Below are 27,576 nucleotides of genomic sequence, written 5' to 3'. Positions count from 1 at the left end.
CTTACCGAGCGTTTCACTCTTTCTTGCCGCCTGTTCATGTTCTTTTCATGCGCTGCCCTAATCCATGCATTAAGGGCTTCAAACTGGGTTGGTCTAGGCAAGGGTCTCGTTGAGGTCATAATTGCTTTTAATCTGTGTAGCACCTCTAATCTGAACGTCCCGTACTTCGGGAACGTGAGTTCCTCATTTCCATCTGTCATCTTACTCCACTCTGTGATCCATAGAATCGTATGCAGCCCAACATTTGTCCCCATATAACGGGCTGGTGTACCCTCCGGCGGGGCTTCTTCCCCTTCATACGATCCCCTGCGCTCTCTTTTAAACAGCGCTCTTAACCATTTAAAACACTTCATAATTATGCGCAAAATTTCCAGCTTGAATACTCTGTTTACTTCCTGATGACAATCCACCAATCCTAGCGCGGCTTTGCTAGCTGGCCTATCGCAGCGCGGTCTTTCACCGGCCGGCCAATCCCAGCGCGGCACTTTCTGACGTCACTAGTCTCCGCTTCGCAGCAGCACCCCTCCTTTCTCAGCTCTCTTCGCGGTCATGCATGCGTCCCATTCATACTCCGAAAAATGACTACTTCCGACCAAGCGGTCACTTCCCTCGACTGTACGTCCACAGTCTATCTGTAATTGTCAACACAACTGACGAGATGTCTATCGTCTCTCTGATAGGTTCTTTACACACACAGTAACTTCCGACCAGCGTCCGTTACTCACGCACTCACTCTTACGTTCCCCCTATCTTGGTCCTTCGGGTGATCAGTGGTACCTCGTGACCCCCTTCACTCTAGTTAGCAATTACTCTGGGTGTCCGATACACCCGAACCACTTAAGCTCTCCTTGAACTTAAGATTTCCACCGGTTGTGCGCGCTCACAACCTGTTCCACAGTCACTCTACAAGCATTCAACTCCGCCAGACATGTACAACATAGATACAATACAAAACACCGCAATCTTAACACGCATGACCCTTTATACTCACTCTCGACCGATACTGCTGCTTTTCTGTCTCACGTCATCCGGTCCTTCTTCGGCGGGCGGTTCTTCCGATCATCGATCTCTAGGGGCCTTGGGGTAATCTAACCTGGCCTAGATCACCTTCCTCAAGAAGGCAACCATTCTCTATAGCTACCAACTGGAAGGGCGAGATTTTGATCGATATCTTATCACTATTGATCTAAACCTCGATCTGGTCGACTGAATCTTTATTGCCTGTCATTGAGGGAAGAAAGTGCATCTCTTACCAAGTTAGTTCACCCAATAAAGGACTCCGCTTCAAAGGATCACAAACAACTTCTAGCTTTCAAGGATTTATTATAAAGTCAAGATAAGTTGCAGGTACAAGCATCTCAAGATGAGATTCACAAGATACACGGGCCCAACTACATACATGTGCTCTCTGAAAGCCCTCAGACGAGCAACGGAAACTACCAGAACCAGTTCTAAAAATAATAGGGCTATTAGCATAGACACATACTGAGATCTCTCAGTCATTTACAGCCGGAGGGAAAAGACAGGTTAGGCTGTCCCTACCCTGATCTAGATGGTATCCCTACTTAATCAGGTCCCTACCTAACAAAGGTGTCAGCAGTGAATGACCCCCAAGGGAAGTCACCCACTCTCAGTCTCTTGGTGAAAACCTATAGTTCTCCAATCATAACCCCTCTCTGCCTACCCATCCGCTCTCTTAAGGGTCCTCAGGCTTCTGCTCTAACTCCCCCCAGGGGTGCTGTCCCTAATACAAAAATACAACAACATTTAGGACGCCCCTCGTGAGACGCCCCTCACGTGGTGTAGCTTCTGGCTTTTTCCATGATGAGGCCTTGTGGTTAGAGTCGACCTTGCTTCTCAGACTCGTCTCCGGCCCGCTGATACCCCTTAAACATTCCGGAACCCTCCTCCATGTCTGGTCCGCTTCTTGAACAGACTTCTATTCATTTTATTTCTAATTGAATACCCCTTTTCTCTTACAGACAGATAGTTGCAGCCAAATCCCAATTCTCATAGACTTCCAACATCGTTGCAACATTCCCCGGCCCAGACTAATATGTGTAAATCAACGTTAAACTTTTCAGGCCTACAACATTTCTCATAATGATTATAACTTTCGACTTTTCTTTAATTATGGCATGTTAGTACTCTTATTCTGCTATTCCGTAAACACATCTATAAATCATGGTCTATTTGTTATTACTAAAACATTAGTGCAAGCCACGTTGTGAAATTGAACCACCTTCCCCCTCCCTTCTAGCTCTGGCCCTGAGGCCTACCACGTTCAGCGTTTCCGTATGCCATCTTATATTTTAGCAGCTACACAACATGGCTTCAGGAATAATCACGTTTAATTATATCATTCGTTTCACACATTTCTGTATTAGTTCCACTTCTACTTAAATCTCTACATTAACTACACATTTCAGAATATAGATGTAGGTACTATCAGCACTCATGGCATTTCTCTTCATGACTTGTGCTTACTACGTGTAAGTGTGACGCACTTCTACATTTTGGTCAGTTTGCGCTCTCTCAGATTTGAGCTCGGCCTTTGACTCAGTTAACAGGTCGACGCTTTGGGCAATAATGGCTGGGATGGGGGTCAAGCCCACAATTGTAGACATTCTGAGGGAGCTTCTGACGTTTACTGCAAACGTGAGCTATGGCTCAGCAGGGAAAATTACAGAAGGTTTTGGATTAGAACATGGTGTGCGCCAAAGATGCATGTAGACCCCATTTCTCTTTTCTTTATATGTTAATGATTTAGAGAAGCACTTGTTAAATACTAACACTGATTGCCCATTGGTAGGCAGGCATAGTATACCGGCTTTGGCCTACGCTGATGATACCGTCCTGATGGCAAGAACCCCAAATGGACCTCAGAAAAAACTAGACCAATTTGTTATGTTTTCATGTATAGCTTAGATTTATTACTCAATCATTCCAAAACTCATGTTATGGTTTTTGGCTATCGTGCGAGGGCCGGCAGGACTTTCCTGCCAATAGGATCAAGATTAGTCAACTTCCATTGTATCCCTATCTGGGTGTATTGTTTGATGACAGACTGAGCTGGTGTACTTTGAAAGACGGCAGGGCAGCTGCCTTGGCAAGGATTACAGAAGCAGTTTAGCCTTTGCAGCTAGACTGAGTAGCAAACACATTAAAGAGTTGCTCAAAATCTACAATGCTAAATGCCGCTCCGGTTCAATTTATGACACTGTTGTTTGGAGCACCTGTGATCAGCCGGGGTTGGAGAAAGGGAAAAATGGGTTCATAAAAATATTGCTTGCTGTACCCAAATCCCCTAGCAATTATAGATGTCATCTGGAAATTGGGTTTGGGCATATGTGTGATTTTGCGAGACTGATGCCCCTTCTTTTATGGTTAAGGATATGGACGAAGGAGGAAACTATATTAGATCATGCAGTCCTGATTGATTGCCTGGCTCTGAAAAAGAGTTCTAAAATACCTTGGCTGTTATATATATAGCTGACCGTAGAAGAGCTGTTCCTGAATCCTACCAACTTCAGGCCCAGCTTAAGCCTTGCTAGATAAGTGTGCAGAGGAAAGGATGGCAGAACATAGTAATCAGGGATCTGCCACGTATGTGGCTGAATATTTGTCCACCAAATAATAAATCAGGCCCTTCATACGTTATCTGGAATTTAGTTTCTAGTGGTAGAAAAAAGTGCCTGATAAAGGGCTCCACTCATAAATGTCATGAATTATTAGTTCCAAAATTCAGTAGCTATATAGCTGCACTACAACTGACAGTGATATCACCGATACAGAAGTGTTGGTTCTTGTTTGCAAACAATATATAGTTCTACATGTAAGGAAGAACAGGTCCAGTGTCATAACTTGTCCTTCGCAGAGATTGTTGGAGGCAGTTCTCAGCTTAATTCTTCGGGACCGGAGCCAAACTCCGGGCGCAACTTCAATTTTACTGATTTGCTAGGAAGCAGCGAATGATTGACACGTAACGCAATAAAGCAGGATGCATTAGTAATGTGTGGCGCAGCAACCGAGCTCATGAGTGGGGTTGCGTAATGCACTACTAACTATGTTGAATTTGTTGTAATGGAACAGTGGGGGCTACTGTGTTATATTGAAATATTTTTAAGATAATATATAATTAAGTATTTTCTCATAGGATTTCCCTTTTCTTGAGTTGAGAGACTGTAAACTACGATATAGAATTATTTGTCAGCATACTGTTAAACAGATTTGTAATCGTTATCAGAAAACTTGTCACTGATATAGTTATTACTGTATAACGACATTAGTCTATTAATAACATTTATTTCAAGATGTTATGTTTAATGATTTAATGACTTGGAAAACACGAAGGTAATGTGATGTGAGAGATTTTTGTAATGCAATTTTAATGTGTTTGCCTCTGTAGTGCTTAACTTTTAATTTTCATTATGTGGATAATCTGAAAATGAATTTATTTTTGTCAATGCTTCCTGGATTAGCATCCCGTTGTTTGGCCCCTACCCTAGGTAAGACGTTATTTGTAAAGTGTGATACTGTGCATCTGGGGCAGAGCAAAATGAAGTCTTTAAATATTACGGTGGTTGCTAAGGCGTTCAATGCGTGTACGATCGTAAAAGTCGCCATGACACTAGATGAAAATAAATGTTGATATAGCCCCAATTTTTTCTTTCCAGCCTACTTAAGAAGATTGAGCGGGAAACGTGGAGAGAAAGTGGCGTTTCGTTAATCGCCACTGTAACCAGACTAATGGAGCGATTACTTGACTACAGGTAAGGCTGGAAGACCCATATAAAAGACATATAAACCCGAAATTAAATATTTGTTTTGAAGGATAAAAAGTACTATGTTTTAGCATTTTTATTACTATTAGAACTAAACCGTTTACTAGATTATGTTGAAATGCAAGCTGTTAGCAGGTTGACTATTTAGAGAGAAGAGATTTTTCAGGAAATGTGTCAAATTGCCTTAGTGTGAAAATGCGGGAAGTTGCTTTCATTTTTATGAATGTACATAAGGAATATAACGTAACAAAGCAGTACAAATACTTTTCCACTTTCTACCTGTAGGGATTCAGTAAACAAATTGGAATAGGTAATAATACTGCCCCAGTGTCCGGGTAATAGATACCCTTATCTATACCACAGAGGAACGGGTGTTCTTCTGTCTTCCTGATGTCAGGGGAATTTGATGCCTGGCTTATCACCTGCCGCACAATTCAGAGTTTTTTTAACCTTAATATTTCTTTCCCTCCAGTCTGCGACCCTTTTAAGGAAACAACTTACACTTTTCACATGTGTAATACTAAGCAGGGTGGGATCGTGGGTATTGGGAGGCATTGTCCTTTCTTCGACAATTAAGAGGGAAACCAAACTGATGTCACAATATCCGGCCTATAAGCAGTATATATTTACAAACTTAGAGAGGTCGACCAAAGGGCCATGCGTAGCTGTGTAGTGTCAGCAGAAGGAAACAAAGGCACACTAACGTGGCCACTCTTGGTGTCTACATTATTCCGTAGGCATACCGATGCATGAAGCTGTATGCGTGTGCATGCGTCAGCACTCATGCATGTGCCTACGGGATGACAGGGGCAACCGTTATTGGTTACTATGACTCGTGGTTTCTTGCATTGAGCTATTACATCTATCAAGCCTGAAGATCCGGATTCTATAGTGGTCACTTCAGATATGGTGCTGTCGAAAATCAAACCCTTATTTGGAGTTTGACCTTGATGAGACACCCCTTCGATTCCCTGACAGCCCTGAATGCTGCTGAGAAATTCTGGCGAAGAGATGACCATGCCTGGATTGAATCTGTCCCTTTGAGCAATATGGCGATACTGAATAGGTTGACCTGAGGCATGTGGACTCATATGCCAAAGAAGATATCCTCAGTCTGGTGTTGTTTCGTCTCCTGAAGACTCGAGGAAGGTGTTGGGCAGAACTCCTGACCTGCTTGTAGGAGCCCACCTAAGAAAGCGGCCTGTGCCATTGGAAGTGTATTATTTTGACTCCAGGGATTCAAAGGTCTCTGGTAGCTTGTCCAGACTAGATGCTCAAATGAACATCCTCTCACCTGAATTGATGCCTGTTGGAGAGACACACCTGTAAAATTGCTGTGGAGATGGGGCAGTGATAGGGCTGATGATACCTGGGGGCAGTGAGTCTGTGGTTGTTCCTCAATGTAAGAAGGCCACCCAACTCAACAGGAGCTCCTGTTCCCCTAACTAAATACAGTCTTGGGATGTAATTGGCTTACTCAGCTCTGTGCTTCCATCAACTTTACTTCCCACTGCACCTCTTCCACAGAGGGGATAAATGAACTATAGCATTGATGAGGGTCGGTGCATGTCAATACAGAGCGCTGCTGGCAGCACTACCAGGGGATTGCCAGGCGCACATGCTAGGCCCCTGTATTGCCACTTCCTTGAATGGTAGCCAAAATGGCACATCTACACATCCTGCGGCTTGGGGGGCTAAAATGAAGCAATGTGGGACTCTTGTAAATGGTTTCCTAGCTCTGATATGAGCATTGGGCACTGCTTCTTTTGCACTCTGTAGCAGCCATAGGCTAACACTTAGACGCCCTGCAGATGAAAGCTTGATCATTGAGAACGGGTTGGTGCCACCAGTCCTGTATTATCATCATACCGACAAATGGTCAGAGTTGTGAATTCTTGGGACTGCCTGGTATTGTCAATGAGGGCTGTAGGACACTGTGGTATGGTAAACTGCAGTCCACATGTGTACATAGAGGTGAGAACTTTGGCAAGCAGCTGTCTAACTGATTGGCACCTACTTCAGCTCTGAAGAGAAACTGCCTAACTTGCTGTGCAGTCCAACTCTAGTGGTCCCTTGGTCCTGTATTGTTTTCCTAGTTGTGGCAACCTGGCCTCTTGTCCTAAGAATACACCTGTGAGGTGGAGGTGCATATGCGCTGCGTAGGTGCAGCATCAATCATTATGGTCATAGAGAACACAAACAAAAGACTGCACACAAACGCGAGGGACATATACATCAGATGGGTTTTTTAACTGACCAAATTGCTGGACTTCTTGCAGACAGTATAAACAATAGCTCCTACTCCCTCAATAGAAGATGTCCTGGTGCCCACGTGGAAAGCCAAACCTTCTTTAGAAAGAAAACTGATTCATTGGCCTGGAAGCGCCCTCTGGTTTGCAGCCTTTTCCTTAAAATCTTTGACAGGGTCACACTGGTTTAAATTTCAGCTAATAATACTGAGAAGGAGGTTGCTCAGAACAACACTGACACTGCTTTGAAGAGACCTTAGGCTGTAGCCAAGATAGTAAAGTTTCAGGCTGAGAATGCAGAGGGGAAGTCCAAATGTAAATCATGTATTGAATGTCTATTAGAATGGGTGGATAAGCCAACCGTTCAACTTTTCATGGAAGACTGGATCAAAAATAAACTGAAAGCAAATGGGTTGCAGTCCTTTCCTGACCAACAAGATCATTATGGTCATGAGCAAAATCTAGGAGGGTTTGATATATATTTTGAGCAGCACCAGACACAATTTGCTGGTGACAGGTGATGGTCTGATCTAGAGAGAGATGAGAGGATGGAAAGACAGGTACTTTGTTCAGACTAAAAATACAGATGGGTGGCAAAATAAGCATGCTCACTTGGACCATTAGTGGCTAAATAGTTGTATAAAACAATGAGAGGTGGCTAATTTCTTAAGAAGCATTGGCAGACCCCATAGTTTTCACTGATTTAAGAATGACAACTGTATATGCAAGCCATTACCAACAATATCAGCATAGGGTTTAAGATATGACAGTGGGCTATACATCTCTGTCTGCCTGCTCCATCCACCACAACCGCCATGTACACCATATCCCTGTGCTCAATGGCAAACCCTAGACAAACCTCTGGGCGAAGAGAAAAGGTAAGGTGGTACACAAACCATGGATCACCCAGTGAAAGACGGGGATGGGAGACACAGGGTCCCAAGAGGTAAGGAGAGGGGAATACAGGTGAAGAGGAAAGGGGGCAGAGATGTAGGGGAGAGAAGTGGGGCAGGGAATTGTGGAGAAGGGAAGAAAATAATTGAAGATGGAATAAGGGGCGAAAGAGGGAAAAAAGCTGAATAGAGTGTGGGGAGTTTGGCTATAGAATGAAGATGGGAAATTTGGTGTTGTGGGCACTGGGTCAGCATGCAGACAAATGAATGGCACATACATATAGTTGGGGTACATACAACTGGTCAAGGGCATGTGCGCCAGGACCTTTTTATTGGCAGGGTCAACCCACCGGTGATGCCTGTGATGGATGGAGTAATGGATGGGTGTGGGTTGAGTGTGGAAGTCAGCCCTCAGGTAGTGGCTGGTGGAAACGCTAGTATGTGTCCAGCAAGATACTACATCCCTCCCAAACGTTATAAACATTTTTTTTAAAAAGAGAGTCCAGTTGAGGTAATTGCAGTTAAGGCACACAGTGTTACGCCATGTCCCAAAGGGATAAATCTTGCCTGAGTATTCCCCATTGGAGGACCGATTACTGCTGGCCCCTATTCTAGATAGGGCAGTCTCTCTCAGATATCAAGTCAAGTCAAGTCAAAAAACTTTATTTCGGCAATTTCTGCCATAAAAGTACAGTAATATGACATATCGCAAAATCATAAATAACCTTCCGGATCCACTGGGCCCGCTACGAGAGGCGTGGGAGTCTGACGTGGGTCTTCTAGAAGACTATGATTGAGAAGAGGAGTGGCAATACTTGCAAGGTCCAGACTAATCCAGATCTGCATACTGCATAGGGTGTTCGCTCCCAGGACGCTCCAGTGCAGACTGGGCAGATGAGATACGGGGTGATGCGCCAGGGGCTGTGGAGAGATGAGCACATTCTTTCACATTATTTGGGCATGCCCAAAAATTCAAGGATTCTGGGCAGCGGTAGTGGGGGTGATGGCTGAGATAGCCGGTGGGCGAGTACAACTTGACGCCAGGTGGCATCTACTGGGGGTTATGGGAGAATACAGATGGCTCACACACACTAGGAGTTAGCTCCTACTGGCGGCTGTGATAGCCAAACAAAACACTCTGGGGGGCGGAAATCGTGCCAAAGGTGACCGACTGGGAAAAGGACCTGGATTAGTGCTTTCTAGCAGAGAAAGCAGTATATGAAAGCAGAGGGCGCCCCAAGAAATGGGAAAAAATCTGGAGCCCGTGGGTGTCACATTGGATATGATGCAAGGGCAGGTGAGGGGGTGGGCCGAGCTGGGGTGGGGGCTGTCTGGAGGGACTTGGTTTTCTACTCTGGAACTGATGCAATGTACTGTAAGATTACATTCTCGATTCCTGGAATTGCTCACATTGGTCTTGCCTATTATTTATTGTCTGTAATTATGGATTGTGTTGTTATTTTAATAAACAGAAGTTAAGAAAAGAGAGTCTAACCTGTGGGAAAAGAATAAACAACACAATAAATCACCAAAGAGTCTCTCCTTCTCATCAGGCAGTCCAGTCCGCAGGACAGTCGGGGAACACTGGACAGGTGCAGTTGGGAGCACCCAGGAATCCACAAAACACCCGTAATTTAACCAGAAGACTTTGGCAATGAACAAAGTATGATAGAGTCTGGATCCTTCAACAGTATGTCAGACCGGTTACAGTTCACACATATACTGTTGGCCAGTCTTGCCTGCCCGTTGTTGGAGGTGGTTTCAACTGTTCAAACAGGGGTGCATCCGAAGCATTGGTGGAGTCTTCTGTAGAAGTTTCTTTGGAGGTGCCTGGGCTCCGTGAAAGGTGAACCCCCAAAGACTGGGACGACAGTGCGATGTTTGGACGTCTTCCGATGTGGCCTTGGTGCCTCTCAGTACCTGTCTTTGGAGCAGCCTCAGACTCATCTCTCATGCCGGGATTCCCTCATGCAGGAATTCCCTTGCAACCTTTTTGCTGGGTTTCCACAAGACTGCGTGGGCCTCACGTAGTCCCGCAAAGGGGTCGCTGCGGAACCGCCAACAGGGCCATGGCCAAGTCACTCATTCAACCACAAGGTTAGGTGATTCATGTTCAGGTGTGCTCTTGCCATCAGGAATCGAGTATACGTGGGGCCTAACAGATGGTCTCTGGGTAATTGGTCTCCCACAGCACCAGGAATGCCTCGTCTGTCTCCTGATGTTTCGCAGGTATAAGGCTTGAGCCTCGAACCTCTGGTGGTGCGATGCTCCTTAGATGGTTCTGGTGATGAACATGGCAATGATGACTATTTTACCATTTGACAACTTCTGCTACAAGTGGCGTTGTCTTGCTTGTAGTGAGGATGACTGAGGGACTTCTTAGCCAATCAGGATTTTTCTTCTTGTTTGGCATATGTAGTTGCTAGCAGCGATGCCATCTATCTCAAGCAGCCAGTGACAGGTGGCTGGATGGTTGCACTGTTAAGCATGAGGCAGCTACGTTGTTCATGCATTCCGGCGGCTTACTCTCAGTACTCCCGCTGTGCTGCCTCCAATGACGTTACTGCACCCTGGTGAATGACTTGTGTTGATAGATGCACTCTCGGGTAGTAGTACAAGTCCTCAGTCTTGTCATGTTTCTTCATTTTCCTTGCACAGCTTGGTTGTCGGGATCTACCGTGTGACATGTCTGTCACACGCCTTTCTCTCCTCCTTTCTTCTCCTTCGTGTTGTGTGTCGTGCCACTCTCTTCTCCTTTTCAGCTCTCTTTCATGATGTGGCGTTATGCCACTCTCTTCTCCTTTTCAACTGCTTTACGATGTGGTATTGTGCTAAACTCTTCTCTCTTTTGACCAGGTCTTACAGTGTGATTTGGCGTCCTGCCACATGTCGCATGTTCACTTCACATGGACCTCTCCCTGATCGCGTCTTGTTAATAGGACAGAGTCTCTTCTTCCACCGTGGACCTCTCGCTGGCCCAGTCCCGTTGGTAGGACTTGACTTTTTTCTCCTCGTGTGAATCTCTCGCAGGTCCTGTCCTGTGAGTCGGACTTGACACTTCTCTTCCCAATGGACCTCTTGCAGGTCCGGTCCCTTCCTCCGAGATCTTCTTGGTGGTCCGCTCCCTTGATGGAGGGTCATCTTCCTTCTGTGTCTCTTCTTCACTCGGGGATTAGTAATTGCGCCTCAAGGCTGTGGCATCGCTGCTCTTGGTCCTGCCTAAGTTCAGGCTTGCTTGGCAGGGTCGGTCAATCCGTGTGACATGCTCACTGATGGGACAACAGTGGCCATTCGGTGCTGGGGCGGCGGGCAGGTGGACAGGCTGAATGCCAGGTAACTGCTGCATCACTCATACCGGTTACTTTGTCCCTATTTTTAATTGTGTTTTTAATGCTCACATTGCACATTCTGCACTTACCCCGCGCCGCCTTCCAAGCACTCCTCTTCGGTCTAACGCAGGTTCGCCCGTTGAGTGGAGAAGAGGTAGTGCTGACGGGAGCGATCTGTGGTATTTCTGGTTCACACCGGAAAGGAGGTTGACGGTCTAGCGGCCAAACCTTTAAAGTCCTATGCTTGGCGAGACGCGCAGTGGACGCGCTGAATGCCAGGTAACTGCCGCATCACTCATACCGGTTACTTTGTCCTTATTTTTAATTGTGTTTTTAAGGCTCACATTGCACATTCTGCACTTGCCCAGCGCCACCTTCCAAGCACTCATCTCCAGTCCAACGCGGGTTCACCCGTTGAGTATAGAGAGGTAGTGCTGATGGGAGCGTTCTGGGGCATTTCCGGTTCACACAGGAAAGGAGGTTGACGGTCTAGCCGCCAAACCTTTAAAATCCTATGCTTGGCGAGACGCGTGCAGCGGCATGCCAATGGCAAGCCCGTCTGCGCCCGTCCGAGCGTGTTCGTCGCCAGGAGCCAGGACCCCTGGCAGTTCATACTTAGATACCTCCCCGACTCTCAATCTTAGGCGCACATATACCAGGGAGATATTGCTCAGGATTAGACCGACACCTTGTGGGCTTTCGGCATACCCTGGCTGGACACCTGGAAGATCTCTCTCTTGTAAAATATGCAATTATCAGGTTACCATTTTCCCTGATACTAATTGCACCCCTAACAGATTCATTACAGACTCACCTACCTACCTACCTACCCTCCCCATAGCTCTACCCTAGACCCATCCAATTTAATATCTGGAACTGCCTGCTAGCTAATGTAAGGTCCCTCCCCAAGCATGCCACCAATATATGGGATATTTTAAACTATAAAAAACAGATATTGGATTTTTTACAGAGACCTGGATTAAACCCTCAGCAATTCCGGCAATCGCTCTGGCTCTACCTCCCGGCTTCCGCACTCAAAGACTTGATAGGCTGGAAAGAGCAGGTGGAGGTGTTGCCTTAATCCATAAGGACTCTATATCTGTTACTATTCTTGACCAGCTATCTACTGACCTATTTGAATGCCTCATTTTCAAGCTTAATCTCCACCCCCAACGTAGCTGGGGAGGGGCCCTTGTATACAGACCACTGGGCCCGTTACATGATTTTAATAGCCGACTATTAGAATTTATCTCTCCTCATATAATTGCCACCCGCAACTTTCTACTTCTAGGGGATTTTAACATCCATAGTGAGGATGTACACAACCAAGACACCGTGGTCTGCCTAAAGGACCTGGCCTCTTCAGGTCTCCTTAAAATTAATATTGAACCCACCCATATGGCTGGCCACACCTTAGATCTCATCCTTTCCAACTCCCAGAACATCAAATGTGGGGTAACACTCCCTCTGATCTGGTCTGACCACACCATGAATATCTTCCATCTGATGAGTCCTAATACCTCCCCGACTCCTGCATCCTACATGGACAGATGGTATAGACCATGGCACAAAGTCAGGGCTGACCACTTTATGTCACCTTTTCTGTCTTGGGACATAGCCACTTTTAATTACGGTGTAGAACACCAACTATCCCATTTTAATTCTATTATCACTAACATCCTCGATGAGGCAGCTCCACTGAAGCCTCTCACCCACTCCCCTAAATCCATTCCCTCAGACTGGTAGTCTCCTGCCTTACTCATGGAAAAGTCGGTGTAAGAAATTAGAACGAACATGGCGACTCTCCCCAAGGGAACATGATAAATCGAGTTACAAAAACGCCTCGGCAGCTTATCAGAAAAACATCAAGAATGTGCGCAAAACCCACATTGCACAAGAATTGGAGCAAGCAGGATCCAACTCCAGGACTCTTTTCCAAATAGTCAAGTCCTACACTAACCCTAGAACCTGCGATACCGCGGAATCTCTGTCGCCGACGCTGTGCAATGATCTCACCCAAAAAGTTGATACTATTTATCAGAATATTGCTTCTGCCATTACCCTCCCTCCCCCTACCACAATTGGCCCCACTGACCAACACAACATCTCCCCACAACTAAACTCCTTTCCCCTTCTTAGTCCGACAGAAGTCATTTCCCTCCTCACAACAACTAAATTAGGCTCCCTCTGGACATCATCCCCGCCAAAATCTCGGCTAAATTTGCTGACCAGCTCGTTACTCCTATCTGCTCTATCCTTAATAGTTCCCTGAGTTCTGGCTATCTTCCACCTGCATGGAAAAACGCTTAAGTAGTATCCATACGGAAATACCCCAAAATCTCTACTACTGAACTATCTAACTACCGACCTATATCTTTACTACCCCAACAGACAAAGCTCATTGAAAAACATATCAACAAACACCTGTCCGAGTTCATAGAAACCTCTCACCACCTTGACGCTCCACAGTCTGGCTTTCGGGCCAAACATAGTACCGAATCTGCCCTTATCGAGGTGACTGACAATATCAGAGTAGCTCTGGACAAGGGTCAAGCAGCACTTTTAGTGCTGCTTGACCTATCAGCTGCATTCGATACCATTTCCCACCAGATTCTACTAGATAGACTCCAAGATTTAGGTGTTCAAGGGCTGGCCCTGAAGTGAATGACTAACTTCCTAACTGACAGAACTCAGACTGTCACAATGGGAACTTTCAAATCTACTACCACTAAGTTACCTAGGGGGTCTCTCAGAGCTCCTGCCTGAGCCCGACCCTTTTTCATATTTATGTTACTCCACTGGCCAGACTCATGAGATCCTTAGGATTCACACCCATCTCATATGCAGACGACACCGCTCCTCCTCACATTTGATAAAAATAGACCAGATATTCGGTTAATTTTCTCAGAAGGCATGAAATCCATCGCTGCCTGGATGCAGGCTAACTTTTTACAACTCAACGCTGGGAAATCTGAGATCATGTCGTTTGGAGGAGCTGTCACATGTTCGTCACCCACCTGGTGGCCAGAGGAACTTGGTCCTGCCCCTGCCCCTAAAGAAGTGGTCAAGAACTTAGGTATCAGAATTGATCACAAACTAACTCTTGAGGCTCATGCTAACAACACTGTTGGCTCATGCTTCTACACCCTCAATCTACTTAGAAGAATTTTTCCACTCTTACCCTTGCCTACCAAGAAAACGTTAATACAAGCCTTGGTACTAAGTAGACTTGACTATTGCAATGCCCTTTTATTTTCAGCCAATGAAGGCTCCCTTAACAAACTTCAGGTTGTGAAGAACACTGCCGCCTGTCTTGTCGCAGACGCCCCAGCCAGAACACCCTCTGAACCCCTCCTTAACTGTCTTCACTGGCTTCCGGTGAGAAAGCGGGTTAAATTTAAAATAGGCTGCATTATCTTCAAAGCCCTCAATGGCCAAGGCCCCGCGTATCTTACTAGCAAACTAGCTATATATACCCCAGCACGAGTGCTTAGATAAAGGCTGGAATTTCTACTTTGCACCCCAGAGTTAAAAAAGCACACAGCGGAGGCAAATCATTCTCCTACCTCGCCCCTGTATTTTGGAATAAGCTACCGTTTCATCTACGTAATTGTCAGAATCTGCTCCTGTTCAGAAAGCTGCTGAAAACCCACCTTTTCTAGTTTATCATGGATGTTCTTTGCCGTCCTAAGTGCCGAGATACCATCATGGGTGATTCAGCGCTATACAAACCAATAAACTTCAAACTTCAGCCTCTTCCGTGTGGCATTACTTTTCACTCTCTGAGAAAACTCTCCTTGCAGGACTGCTGCCCGTGCTTTCAGATTCCCAGGCAGGGCACACTGTGCACCTCTGATTTCGTATTCTTTCTCTTCTTTACTTCGATCAGCCATCCTTTCATCTCACATTTCTCCTTTGTTATTTTATTATATTTTTCTGCTTTCCTTCTTTCTCTCCTTCAGTGTTTCTTTTTTCATTTAGTTGTTCTTTCCACCCTCCATTCTTTCTTTTCTTCCTTCTTTTTTCTTCTGTTACACTTTTTTCCTGCCTTGTTTAATTTTTTTTCACTTTACTTTCTTTTCTTTGTGCTATTTCACTCAATCTTCCTGTAACTTATTTTTTCTTTGCAATTTTAATAATTTTTCTTTCCGCTGTTACCGTTTTAGGTCGCTTTTAGTTCTCACCCCACAGCTGTGTTATTACAGTTTATACTTGCTGAATTTATTAGCTTTCCCTTCTGATTGCGATGACCTGCGAGACAGAAATTAGAAGAGCCATAAAACAATTGAATCTGCTTCAGTAGCACCAGTGCTTAAGCTGGTATAGAGGGTGGCTTACTACACCCTTGTCCCTGGTTAATTTTTAATGTAAACATCTTGCACACATACATTATAGACATCCCCGGCCCTTCACAAATAAGATAAAACAAACTCTGGCAAAGTCAGACTATATGGCCGCTACAGGCTGGTGTGATGGTAAAATATTTTTTTTATCGCAAACACATGGCGAAATTTGAAAAAAGAACACATGCCCCGTCCTAAATGTGGTATAAATATATGTTTGCAATAAAAATTTAAACTTAAAAAGAATTTGCTGATTCGGCTGCTGTTTTGCTGGTGCTGTTTTTCAAATAACAGCCCCTTCAGGTGAGTCTTCCATTTTATCATTATTTGCGAGGGTGACATGAATAAATCATCACCTAACCAAGCGCTAGTTGATATATATATCAATAAAATAAAATGCACAGGGAACCAGGTTTCGGGGAAGAGATACTTCCTTTCTCTTGTGCAGTCTCTCAAAGTGAAGGGAGCAAATGGGTAAAGTGGACTGAACCATTGCCCAATGCTTTCTGCTCTGGGGGTGGAAGGGAAATATTAATGACAATTAAACAGACCAGTGGATGAAGCCTGCTGAACAAAAGCCCTTGTCCATGTAACATGTGTGATTTTTCTAAAAAATAATCCCCTGGCGAAATAGCAAAAGTTGTCTGAAAAGCCAGACCTAAAGAACTGTCTGGGATAGACCACATGGTAAGATGAAACAAGCATTTACAATGCAATGGTTTCGCCTTTGGAAAAGTTAGAGCTATTGGCATTGTAAATGACAACTTTTGTATTTATGTTTTGGTTTTGAAAACAGATAAATAAATGGCATTGTCATTTACATTGCCATTAGGTTAATCTCTCGCAAATGTGAGACCTATTGTACCCTACGGATGAGCTCAGCAGACAGCAATTACTACCACACACACACACCCAGAGCCACACACACACCCAGAGCCACACACACACCTTAACCGGTATTATTTCATGGTGCTCTCAAATGGGAGGACAATGATAAAGGAGAAACCGTGAAGAAAACTAATTGCTCACAGTGACACCGTTTGGAAAAGCTGGGAAGCCAGGAGTGAACCCAAGGTTTTTGGGTCAGAGAACCGCTGCTACGTTTTGCCTCCGGTTCTACAAAAGAAAGTTTCTGACTGATCATTTTACGCAAGTGCACTCACAACATAATTTGCTTTTTCATAAATTGGGGCAGCAACAGTGGGAACATTCCAGTATAGAGCAGGTACACCTTGGACAGAAAGAGTACAGCCTTTTGCAATTACAGAACAGGTCAAATTCGGGCAGCAGCAAAGCAAGCTTTACTTCCTCACAGAACAGGCATGTCAGCAGGAAAGCAAGCTTTCTTTACTCATAAAAGGACGCAAGTCCAATATTTCATTCCCTACTGAACATATCCAGAAGCGTAAACAAAAACAAAAACAAACTTTCAGCGCTCACAGAATATGTACAGTTAAGGAATGACTGACAAGTAGATTACAGACATATCTGGAATGTGCTCAAGTCTCAGAGTACTGTATAGGTGGATAAACAAATGAATACTTGAGTTCTGACACAAATTCTCACTTAGACGATACTCCATGTCAGCATCCTGAAAGCCCTGCTGCTAGGACAGGGAGACTTGCCTACTGTTTGTGTTGATTCTTGGGGTTTCCATGGATTTAGAAGTAGCAATACCCATAATATCACTGTATTTTGGATCAGCACAGCTCAATATGCTCAGGACAGGTACACATGCACCATTCTCTTCTAAAATATTCTGAATGCGTATGCGCAGGGCTGGATTAAGCAAAATAAGCATGTGCTTAGGGCATCAAGGGAAAAGGGACACCACAGACATTTTCAATTGCCGGATTTACCATGAACCATATAATGCAAACTTGCAAATGGTGCAGCTGAACCTATAAAGTGGAAGTATACAAAAACAAACTTTATCCATCTTACTCGAAGTTTTATTTCATTGTGAAATAATAAAATGTTAGTTTACAAGTTATTGATTATTTTTGGAATTAGAAATATATGGGGCACCAAAATCTTACGTGTTTAGAGCCTCTAAAGGTCCCTATGTAATCCCAGTCTCGGAGCGACACTCGTTCAGTGTTAAGAGCCATAACAGATATTTGAAACAAAGATCAGTGGGGAAAAAGGGGGGGGGGGAGGCAAATGAGGGTCATGAAGACCCAGTAAGGACAGCAAGGGGGCGGGACGGCAGTGAGACCTCTACAAGCTAATTAGATGCAGCGAGTGATCCACAAACCAGGTAAGTCTTTTTTTATGAAAACCCCTGCTGTGCACTCCACCCGCTGTACACTCCCCCGCACCTCCTCCGCCACTCTTTACTTGTGTCAGCCGCCACTTAGGGTTAGTGCGGGTTCCCATTCAGTGCAGGGTGAGAGCATTGGAGCAGAGGATGCAGGCTGAGTGTGCGGCAGCAGAGGGTGCAGGGTTAGTGTGCGGCAGCAGAGGGTGCAGGGTGACTGTCAGAAGCAGATGTTGTAGCGTGAGTGCACGGGAGCAGATGATGCAGGATGACTGTCAGAAGCAGATGTTGTGGGGTGAGTGCACGGGAGCAGATGAAGCAGGATGATTGTCAGAAGCAGATGTTGTGGGGTGAGTGCACGGGAGCAGATGATGCAGTATCCCTGTCAAAAGCAGATGTGAGGTGAGTGCATGGGCGGGAGACGATGATGCAGGATGACTGTCAGAAGCAGATGTTTCAGAGTGAGTGTCAGAAGCAGACGATTCAGGATGAGTGCATGGGAGCAGACAATTCAGGATGAGTGCATGGGAAGAGACAATTCAGGATGAGTGCATGGGAGCAGACAATTCAGAACGAGTGAGTGGGATCCAACAATGAAGAGTGAGTGTCAGGAGCAGACTATGCAGGGTGAGTGGGTGGGATCAGACAATGAAAAGTGAAGTGTCAGGAGCAGACTATGCAGGGTGAGTGGGTGGGATCAGACAATGAAAAGTGAGTGTCAGGAGCAGACTATGCAGGGTGAGTGGGTGGGATTAGACGATGAAGGGTGAGTGTCAGGAGCAGACTATGCAGGGTGAGTGGGTGGGATTCGACAACGAAAAGTGAGTGTCAGGAGCAGACTATGCAGGATGAGTGGGTGGGATTAGACGATGAAGGGTGAGTGTCAGGAGCCGACTATGCCGGGTGAGTGGGTGGGATCAGACAATGAAAAGTGAGTGTCCGGAGCAGACTATGCAGGGTGAGTGGGTGGGATTAGACGATGAAGGGTGAGTGTCAGGAGCAGACTATGCCGGGTGAGTGGGTGGGATCAGACAATGAAAAGTGAGTGTCAGGAGCAGACTATGCAGGATGAGTGGGTGGGATTAGACGATGAAGGGTGAGTGTCAGGAGCAGACTATGCAGGGTGAGTGCATGGGATCATTTTACGCAAGTGCACTCACAACATAATTTGCTTTTTCATAAATTGGGGCAGCAACAGTGGGAACATTCCAGTATAGAGCAGGTACACCTTGGACAGAAAGAGTACAGCCTTTTGCAATTACAGAACAGGTCAAATTCGGGCAGCAGCAAAGCAAGCTTTACTTCCTCACAGAACAGGCATGTCAGCAGGAAAGCAAGCTTTCTTTACTCATAAAAGGACGCAAGTCCAATATTTCATTCCCTACTGAACATATCCAGAAGCGTAAACAAAAACAAAAACAAACTTTCAGCGCTCACAGAATATGTACAGTTAAGGAATGACTGACAAGTAGATTACAGACATATCTGGAATGTGCTCAAGTCTCAGAGTACTGTATAGGTGGATAAACAAATGAATACTTGAGTTCTGACACAAATTCTCACTTAGACGATACTCCATGTCAGCATCCTGAAAGCCCTGCTGCTAGGACAGGGAGACTTGCCTACTGTTTGTGTTGATTCTTGGGGTTTCCATGGATTTAGAAGTAGCAATACCCATAATATCACTGTATTTTGGATCAGCACAGCTCAATATGCTCAGGACAGGTACACATGCACCATTCTCTTCTAAAATATTCTGAATGCGTATGCGCAGGGCTGGATTAAGCAAAATAAGCATGTGCTTAGGGCATCAAGGGAAAAGGGACACCACAGACATTTTCAATTGCCGGATTTACCATGAACCATATAATGCAAACTTGCAAATGGTGCAGCTGAACCTATAAAGTGGAAGTATACAAAAACAAACTTTATCCATCTTACTCGAAGTTTTATTTCATTGTGAAATAATAAAATGTTAGTTTACAAGTTATTGATTATTTTTGGAATTAGAAATATATGGGGCACCAAAATCTTACGTGTTTAGAGCCTCTAAAGGTCCCTATGTAATCCCAGTCTCGGAGCGACACTCGTTCAGTGTTAAGAGCCATAACAGATATTTGAAACAAAGATCAGTGGGGAAAAAGGGGGGGGGGGAGGCAAATGAGGGTCATGAAGACCCAGTAAGGACAGCAAGGGGGCGGGACGGCAGTGAGACCTCTACAAGCTAATTAGATGCAGCGAGTGATCCACAAACCAGGTAAGTCTTTTTTTATGAAAACCCCTGCTGTGCACTCCACCCGCTGTACACTCCCCCGCACCTCCTCCGCCACTCTTTACTTGTGTCAGCCGCCACTTAGGGTTAGTGCGGGTTCCCATTCAGTGCAGGGTGAGAGCATTGGAGCAGAGGATGCAGGCTGAGTGTGCGGCAGCAGAGGGTGCAGGGTTAGTGTGCGGCAGCAGAGGGTGCAGGGTGACTGTCAGAAGCAGATGTTGTGGCGTGAGTGCACGGGAGCAGATGATGCAGGATGACTGTCAGAAGCAGATGTTGTGGGGTGAGTGCACGGGAGCAGATGAAGCAGGATGATTGTCAGAAGCAGATGTTGTGAGGTGAGTGCACGGGAGCAGATGATGCAGTATCCCTGTCAAAAGCAGATGTGAGGTGAGTGCATGGGCGGGAGACGATGATGCAGGATGACTGTCAGAAGCAGATGTTTCAGAGTGAGTGTCAGAAGCAGACGATTCAGGATGAGTGCATGGGAGCAGACAATTCAGGATGAGTGCATGGGAAGAGACAATTCAGGATGAGTGCATGGGAGCAGACAATTCAGAACGAGTGAGTGGGATCCAACAATGAAGAGTGAGTGTCAGGAGCAGACTATGCAGGGTGAGTGGGTGGGATCAGACAATGAAAAGTGAAGTGTCAGGAGCAGACTATGCAGGGTGAGTGGGTGGGATCAGACAATGAAAAGTGAGTGTCAGGAGCAGACTATGCAGGGTGAGTGGGTGGGATTAGACGATGAAGGGTGAGTGTCAGGAGCAGACTATGCAGGGTGAGTGGGTGGGATTCGACAACGAAAAGTGAGTGTCAGGAGCAGACTATGCAGGATGAGTGGGTGGGATTAGACGATGAAGGGTGAGTGTCAGGAGCCGACTATGCCGGGTGAGTGGGTGGGATCAGACAATGAAAAGTGAGTGTCCGGAGCAGACTATGCAGGGTGAGTGGGTGGGATTAGACGATGAAGGGTGAGTGTCAGGAGCAGACTATGCCGGGTGAGTGGGTGGGATCAGACAATGAAAAGTGAGTGTCAGGAGCAGACTATGCAGGATGAGTGGGTGGGATTAGACGATGAAGGGTGAGTGTCAGGAGCAGACTATGCAGGGTGAGTGCATGGGATCTGACGATGAAGGGTGAGTGCCAGGAGCAAACGAGGCAGGGTGAGTGCGCAGGAGCAGATGGTGCAAAGTGAGTGCATGAAAACGAATGGTGCACATTGTTTGCAGGGGAGCATAGACTGCAGGATGAGTGGGCGCATATAGTGCAGGGTGAGTGCACAAGAACAGACAGTGCCAGGTCAGTGCACAGGAGCAGATGGTGCAGAGTGAGTGTGTGAAAGCATATGGTGCACATTAATTGCAGGAGAGCATACACTGCAGGCTGAGTACGTATGAGTAGACGGTGCAGAGTGGGTGTGTGGGAGCAGACAAGGAGGGTCAGTGTGCTGGAGCATACGGTGCAGGGTGAATGCACGGGAGGTTATGTTACAGTGTGAGTGTGAGTGTGTGGGGGCAGAAGTTGCCGGTTGAATGCCTGGATCATAAAACATGGGCCCACCATCACATAAATAATATATGGGCCTCTGAGTCACGGTGACTTGACGTAGGGCTTCTGGACAAATGCATCATAGGAACCAGTGATTAATAATACAGCGACGCATGTCTTTCAATAACAGGGTACCTCAGTGAGGTGGTCATTTAAGGGGCCTGGCATTGTTCCTGCTCTGCGGCTTCTGCTACAATGCACCAGATGGTGCAAAGTGAGTGCATGAAAACGAATGGTGCACATTGTTTGCAGGGGAGCATAGACTGCAGGATGAGTGGGCGCATATAGTGCAGGGTGAGTGCACAAGAACAGACAGTGCCAGGTCAGTGCACAGGAGCAGATGGTGCAGAGTGAGTGTGTGAAAGCATATGGTGCACATTAATTGCAGGAGAGCATACACTGCAGGCTGAGTACGTATGAGTAGACGGTGCAGAGTGGGTGTGTGTGGGAGCAGACAAGGAGGGTCAGTGTGCTGGAGCATACGGTGCAGGGTGAATGCACGGGAGGTTATGTTACAGTGTGAGTGTGAGTGTGTGGGGGCAGAAGTTGCCGGTTGAATGCCTGGATCATAAAACATGGGCCCACCATCACATAAATAATATATGGGCCTCTGAGTCACGGTGACTTGACGTAGGGCTTCTGGACAAATGCATCATAGGAACCAGTGATTAATAATACAGCGACGCATGTCTTTCAATAACAGGGTACCTCAGTGAGGTGGTCATTTAAGGGGCCTGGCATTGTTCCTGCTCTGCGGCTTCTGCTACAATGCACCAGATGGTGCAAAGTGAGTGCATGAAAACGAATGGTGCACATTGTTTGCAGGGGAGCATAGACTGCAGGATGAGTGGGCGCATATAGTGCAGGGTGAGTGCACAAGAACAGACAGTGCCAGGTCAGTGCACAGGAGCAGATGGTGCAGAGTGAGTGTGTGAAAGCATATGGTGCACATTAATTGCAGGAGAGCATACACTGCAGGCTGAGTACGTATGAGTAGACGGTGCAGAGTGGGTGTGTGTGGGAGCAGACAAGGAGGGTCAGTGTGCTGGAGCATACGGTGCAGGGTGAATGCACGGGAGGTTATGTTACAGTGTGAGTGTGAGTGTGTGGGGGCAGAAGTTGCCGGTTGAATGCCTGGATCATAAAACATGGGCCCATCATCACATAAATAATATATGGGCCTCTGAGTCACGGTGACTTGACGTAGGGCTTCTGGACAAATGCATCATAGGAACCAGTGATTAATAATACAGCGACGCATGTCTTTCAATAACAGGGTACCTCAGTGAGGTGGTCATTTAAGGGGCCTGGCATTGTTCCTGCTCTGCGGCTTCTGCTACAATGCACTAACCTAAGCAGAGGCCACAACTGCGGCACTTCCAGAGTGCAGTGATGACGCCGTGGCAGGGGGGCGTATCAGTCTGTGACTGCAGACAGAGAGTGTGACACCAACACCACGAGGCTCCTACATTGCCCTTCACTGCACACAGGGACAGTGACACCAACACCACGAGGCTCCTACATTGCCCTTCACTGCACACAGGGACAGTGACACCAACACCACGAGGCACCTACAATGCCCTTCACTGCGCATAGGGACGGTGACACCAACAACACGAGGCTGCTACAAGGCCCTTCACTGCACTCTCAGCAGCAGCCGCACACCAGACGCCACTGGAGGGACGCCACCCGCAGCAGCGGTACTCACCCCGCACCGCGGTTCTCGCACCCACCGCCGCTCCACTCCTTCCAATGCTGTTCAACTACCTCGGACACAGCTCATTCAGCAGCGGGACCAGGACACAGCAAGGGGCTGGCCTCCGAAGGGGGCGGAGCTGGGTGTAAACAGCAAGCCATGTTCCGTGCAGCGTGCAGGAGGCATCCATGCTTCAGGGGAAAGAAGGCGGCAGAATAGGCGTGCGTAAACACCTCCACCAATCACCGGATGGATCCTGCAGGCGGGTTCAGTTTTGGCTTTGGTCCGACAGTCATTTGTTGCCGTAGCTTAAACCCATCCACTTGCGTCTCGTGCAACACAGCAGTTCTCTGTATAAAGATGCAAGATTTTCAGGGGCAGTAAAGGGCGCGTGCGGCTGCACCAAGTACCTCACAACTAGTTATCCACGTGACAGGCGGGAGAGGAACGGACGGCGGGAGGGGGCGGGAGGGGGGCGGGAAAGGACACTAGAGGAACGGACGGCGGGAGGGGGCGGGGGCGCGCGCGGCTGCACCAAGTACCTCACAACTAGTTATCCACGTGACAGGCGGGAGAGGAACGGACGGCGGGAGGGGGCGGGAGGGGGGCGGGAAAGGACACTAGAGGAACGGACGGCGGGAGGGGGCGGGAGAGGACACAGGGGGCGGGAGGGGGGCGGGAAAGGACACGAGAGGAACGGACGGCGGGAGGGAGGCGGGAAACGTGGGGACGGCGGGAGGAGGGACACAAGGCAGGACAGCAGCAAGCACGGCCCGGCCGGACCAGACACGGGGGCGTTCCCGGCGTCGCATGACGTCGGCAAAAGCCAAAGAATCTCGGGAACGCCCCCGTGTCTGGTCCGGCATTGATGGACAGGCCCCTCGTCCAATGGCTAGGCTCCATTTATGGAGCTAGCCAATCGGACGGGGGGGCGTGTTCCATAGTGCTTACTATACTCAATAGATTTCTCTGGAGGAGGAGCCTAACGGCTCCGCCCCCCAGCGAAACCTAAAAAATGGGCAGCCTCCCTTATTAGCAAGTAAGAGCAGAAGTGGCCGAATGGTTAGAGCTGCTAAACCAAGAAATGGGGAACCAAGTTCAATTCCCGGCCTTGGCCCAACATCCGGTGATTTAGAGAAAATCTGTTAAACATCACATGCCTAAATAAAAAAGTGTAATCTGGTTCTCACGTAAAGCGCTCTGATGCCCGTGGGCCAAGTTTTCACTACATGCTCGGATCACGTCAGTGAAAACTTCAAGTAGCTGTGGTCAATGTTTCCTTTGTTATGATTTGAAATTAAGCATATAGGTGGCAATCTGAAATGTATCTGAAGCCTCTCCAACGACAATTATAGAGAGCCCTCTGCTCATCTCTCATGTGATCATACAAGGGAATCATATCTTGAGTCCCACAGCGAAGCATTTAATATTTAAGCTTGGAAAATGTAAGGGTCTTTTTGGCATAGCAGGGTGTCCTGCACCTATCACAGTTATGACATCTAGCTCTACTCAAAGAGATGAGAGGCTTTGAGGTTGGAGAAGATATGCCAGGCCTAGCCACTGTGCCCTCCCTTCATCCTTTGCCTGCTCTACCTACACGGACACACCATTGTTTTCAGCATTCTCTCCTACACTTTATTCCTGAGTATAGTGCTCCTTTAGTCTTATTCTCATAACACAGGAAAATAACACAATAAAACAACTCCACTTGCAGCTTTTCAGGCTTCTTTCATTCTAGAATCTGGTTTCATGAGATGGGTACATGTAGTTGCAATTGAAGCTCTTCACATTTTTCAAGCAGCTGCAATTTGCACAAGAGGAGGCATTCATGCTGCTATACCACAGAAAGCCTAAGGCTGCTGGGCCCACTGGACATTAACAGCAGCCACACAGCAGCAGCAAGAGAAGTCAATGAGTGAGCTGATAATGGGCAGCAGATGGGGGGGGTGTTTCTAGGGTTGCCAAAGGGTCGAGCCTCTGGGGTAAAGTACATACTTCCATTAGTAGGACGGCCCTTTGGTATTCCTTGCATCTACAACAGCAGGCAGCAAGCAACACCTGGGGAACTTGGAAGGGAGAGCTGGATGGGTTCTAGATAGGGATTGAGGAGGGCTGCTGGAGGCTGAGACTTGTCAGCTATGGGATGCGATACTGCAGTGCTGCATGAAAGACCAGAATATTAGTGCAGCTGCGTGAGAGGCTGAGCTGTGCATTCACCAGGCCTGTGGGAAAGGTCGAGTTGTGTGCAGAACTGCCTGATATGGAGCCTTTGCCAACTTGCTAATTGCTTGTCTCGTAAGAGCAGTAGTATTCCAGAAGCTCACCATCCATGCAGTTTCTCAGACCTGGTGCATATGCAGTGCATCTTGGCCTGGGTGAAGTTGCTGGACACATTGAGGTTGATATTATGCAGCTCTCTACATCTATCCTTCCACCCTCCTGCTCCTCATACTACAGATCCAGTGTTCCAGGGCATTTAGAGAGGCGGCATTTAGATTGAATCGCCTTCTGGCAATAACTCCCTGGGCTGTCCCTCATATTTTCTTCTACATGCCAACAAAGCACAATGTATATAGTGGAAATCAGTAAAAAAAGACTACTTATCCCCACCACCATCAATGTCATAATGTAAAGTTAGTGGCACAATGCATATATCTACAAAATGCCATGAGCTTGTTTGACGGGCCACCCAAGCAATACCCAGAGAGGAAGGATGCAGAGAGAAGCCAGTCGGTGAAGGGGATTGATCAAAAGCCCACTCTCCCTGTACAATTCGTAATATTTTTTTAAATAATTGAGGACCTGAGATCCCTAAACAAACAGATAAAGCTATTTGCAGTGAGCCCTAAAAAGTAGTGTTAGCCCCAGAGATTTCTGGCTGGTGGGGCAGCATCAAAGCCAGGCAGACTCAACCGTCCTAGATAGGATGAGTATGATGCACTTGTTTGATAACCTATGCTCATCCTTGGGTAGCTTGGCACAGAGCAGTCAGGTTTATCCTCAGGATCAACGTGTAAAATATTGGCACAGCCCCCACCCTCACAAATTATTGTGTGCATCAACAAAAGTACTCCACACCGTATATATAAAACACTGGTCTTTGTATTAAATACACATTAAAATCAAAATAACATGCCCCTTGGATATATACTTTACAGTTATATGCAGTTGTCAAAGTCTTCCATTAGCTGCAGAATGGCATAAACATACATGAACTAGTCATAGGTATTCACTTGCTCCGCTATCTCAGCCTCGTAAGCAACATAAACCCATGTGCATACTCCCCGGGATGTTCATGATCCAAGCAATCCCTCCCACTTCAAAAGTGACAGAAATATATATGCAGGCTTTTCAGAGGTATTCACTTTACGGCTAACACATTAGCAGCCACACATGTTCCCAATACTGCATACCCCATACTGTTGTAATGGTGAAGAAATCACAGGTTCTGACTACACCTTGTGACCCGGCCTACACAAGCCAACGATGCACGTTGCACCCGCTGGCGATGCTTTGATTAGATTGACGGGACCACCTAGAGAGGAGGAAAACAGTTACGTGTTCTCGCCCATCCAGATTAGGTCGTCAGGCATCCAGCGGCACCTTCATGAGTGCGGGATCACTGTCCCCCGTAGGTAAAAGACAGTGACATCGGAAACTGGCATGCTACCAATTTGGAGAACTGTTTCCCCTCCGGCAGAGATGCAAGCTGCTTGCTCCGAGCAGGCAGCAGTGGGTGCACACAAAGCACAATGAAACCCCTCGGGTCCACTCACGGTATTGTCAGAATAGAGTGCCCTACGGTGCGGGTCCGGGGCGAGGAAATCAGCTACCTTGGCCTGAGGCCGTGATGTCAGGCACTGTCTTCCTCCTGATCTGGAGCCGAATACAGTATAGGCTGCCAGCTTGGGACCCGCAGACTAGGCAAACTTCCCCGGACTCCCCTCACTACAGAGTACAAGCTAGCACAGGTTTCCAGTTGTAAGCTTGGGTCCCTCGGACTCAGCAGACTTTTCCTGCACTCTTCGAACTCCTCACACTACTGCACCCTCAGGTGAGCGGCTGATAGTTACGAGCACATGCCTCGGCACACATTGATTACTGTACACGTCAGGACTGTCCTTGTCCCAACCCATGATCACTTCCACCCATTTCCGCCTCAACCTGTGGGGTTGTTATGATCTGTGGGAAACAGGAGATCC

The 27,576-nt window shown here is 46.9% G+C and overlaps 1 protein-coding gene across 1 annotated transcript in view; it reads left to right on the top strand.

Moving 5' to 3' along the window:
* The window catches only part of DOCK4 (dedicator of cytokinesis 4), a 1,616,764-nt gene that overhangs the window by 1,293,493 nt on the left and 295,695 nt on the right, over positions 1 to 27,576 (top strand). Inside the window, exons 33-34 of the mRNA XM_086919301.1 lie at positions 4,482 to 4,508; positions 4,677 to 4,772. Of these exons, the coding sequence (XP_086775427.1) occupies positions 4,482 to 4,508; positions 4,677 to 4,772 (123 nt within the window). The remainder of the gene's footprint in view (positions 1 to 4,481; positions 4,509 to 4,676; positions 4,773 to 27,576) is intronic.

This window comes from Lissotriton vulgaris, chromosome 1_1, assembly GCF_964263255.1.
Source record: "Lissotriton vulgaris chromosome 1_1, aLisVul1.2, whole genome shotgun sequence".
Classification (NCBI taxonomy): domain Eukaryota; kingdom Metazoa; phylum Chordata; class Amphibia; order Caudata; family Salamandridae; genus Lissotriton; species Lissotriton vulgaris.
Note: the sequence above shows the minus strand (reverse complement) of the source record. Positions and strands in the feature narration are given on the sequence as shown.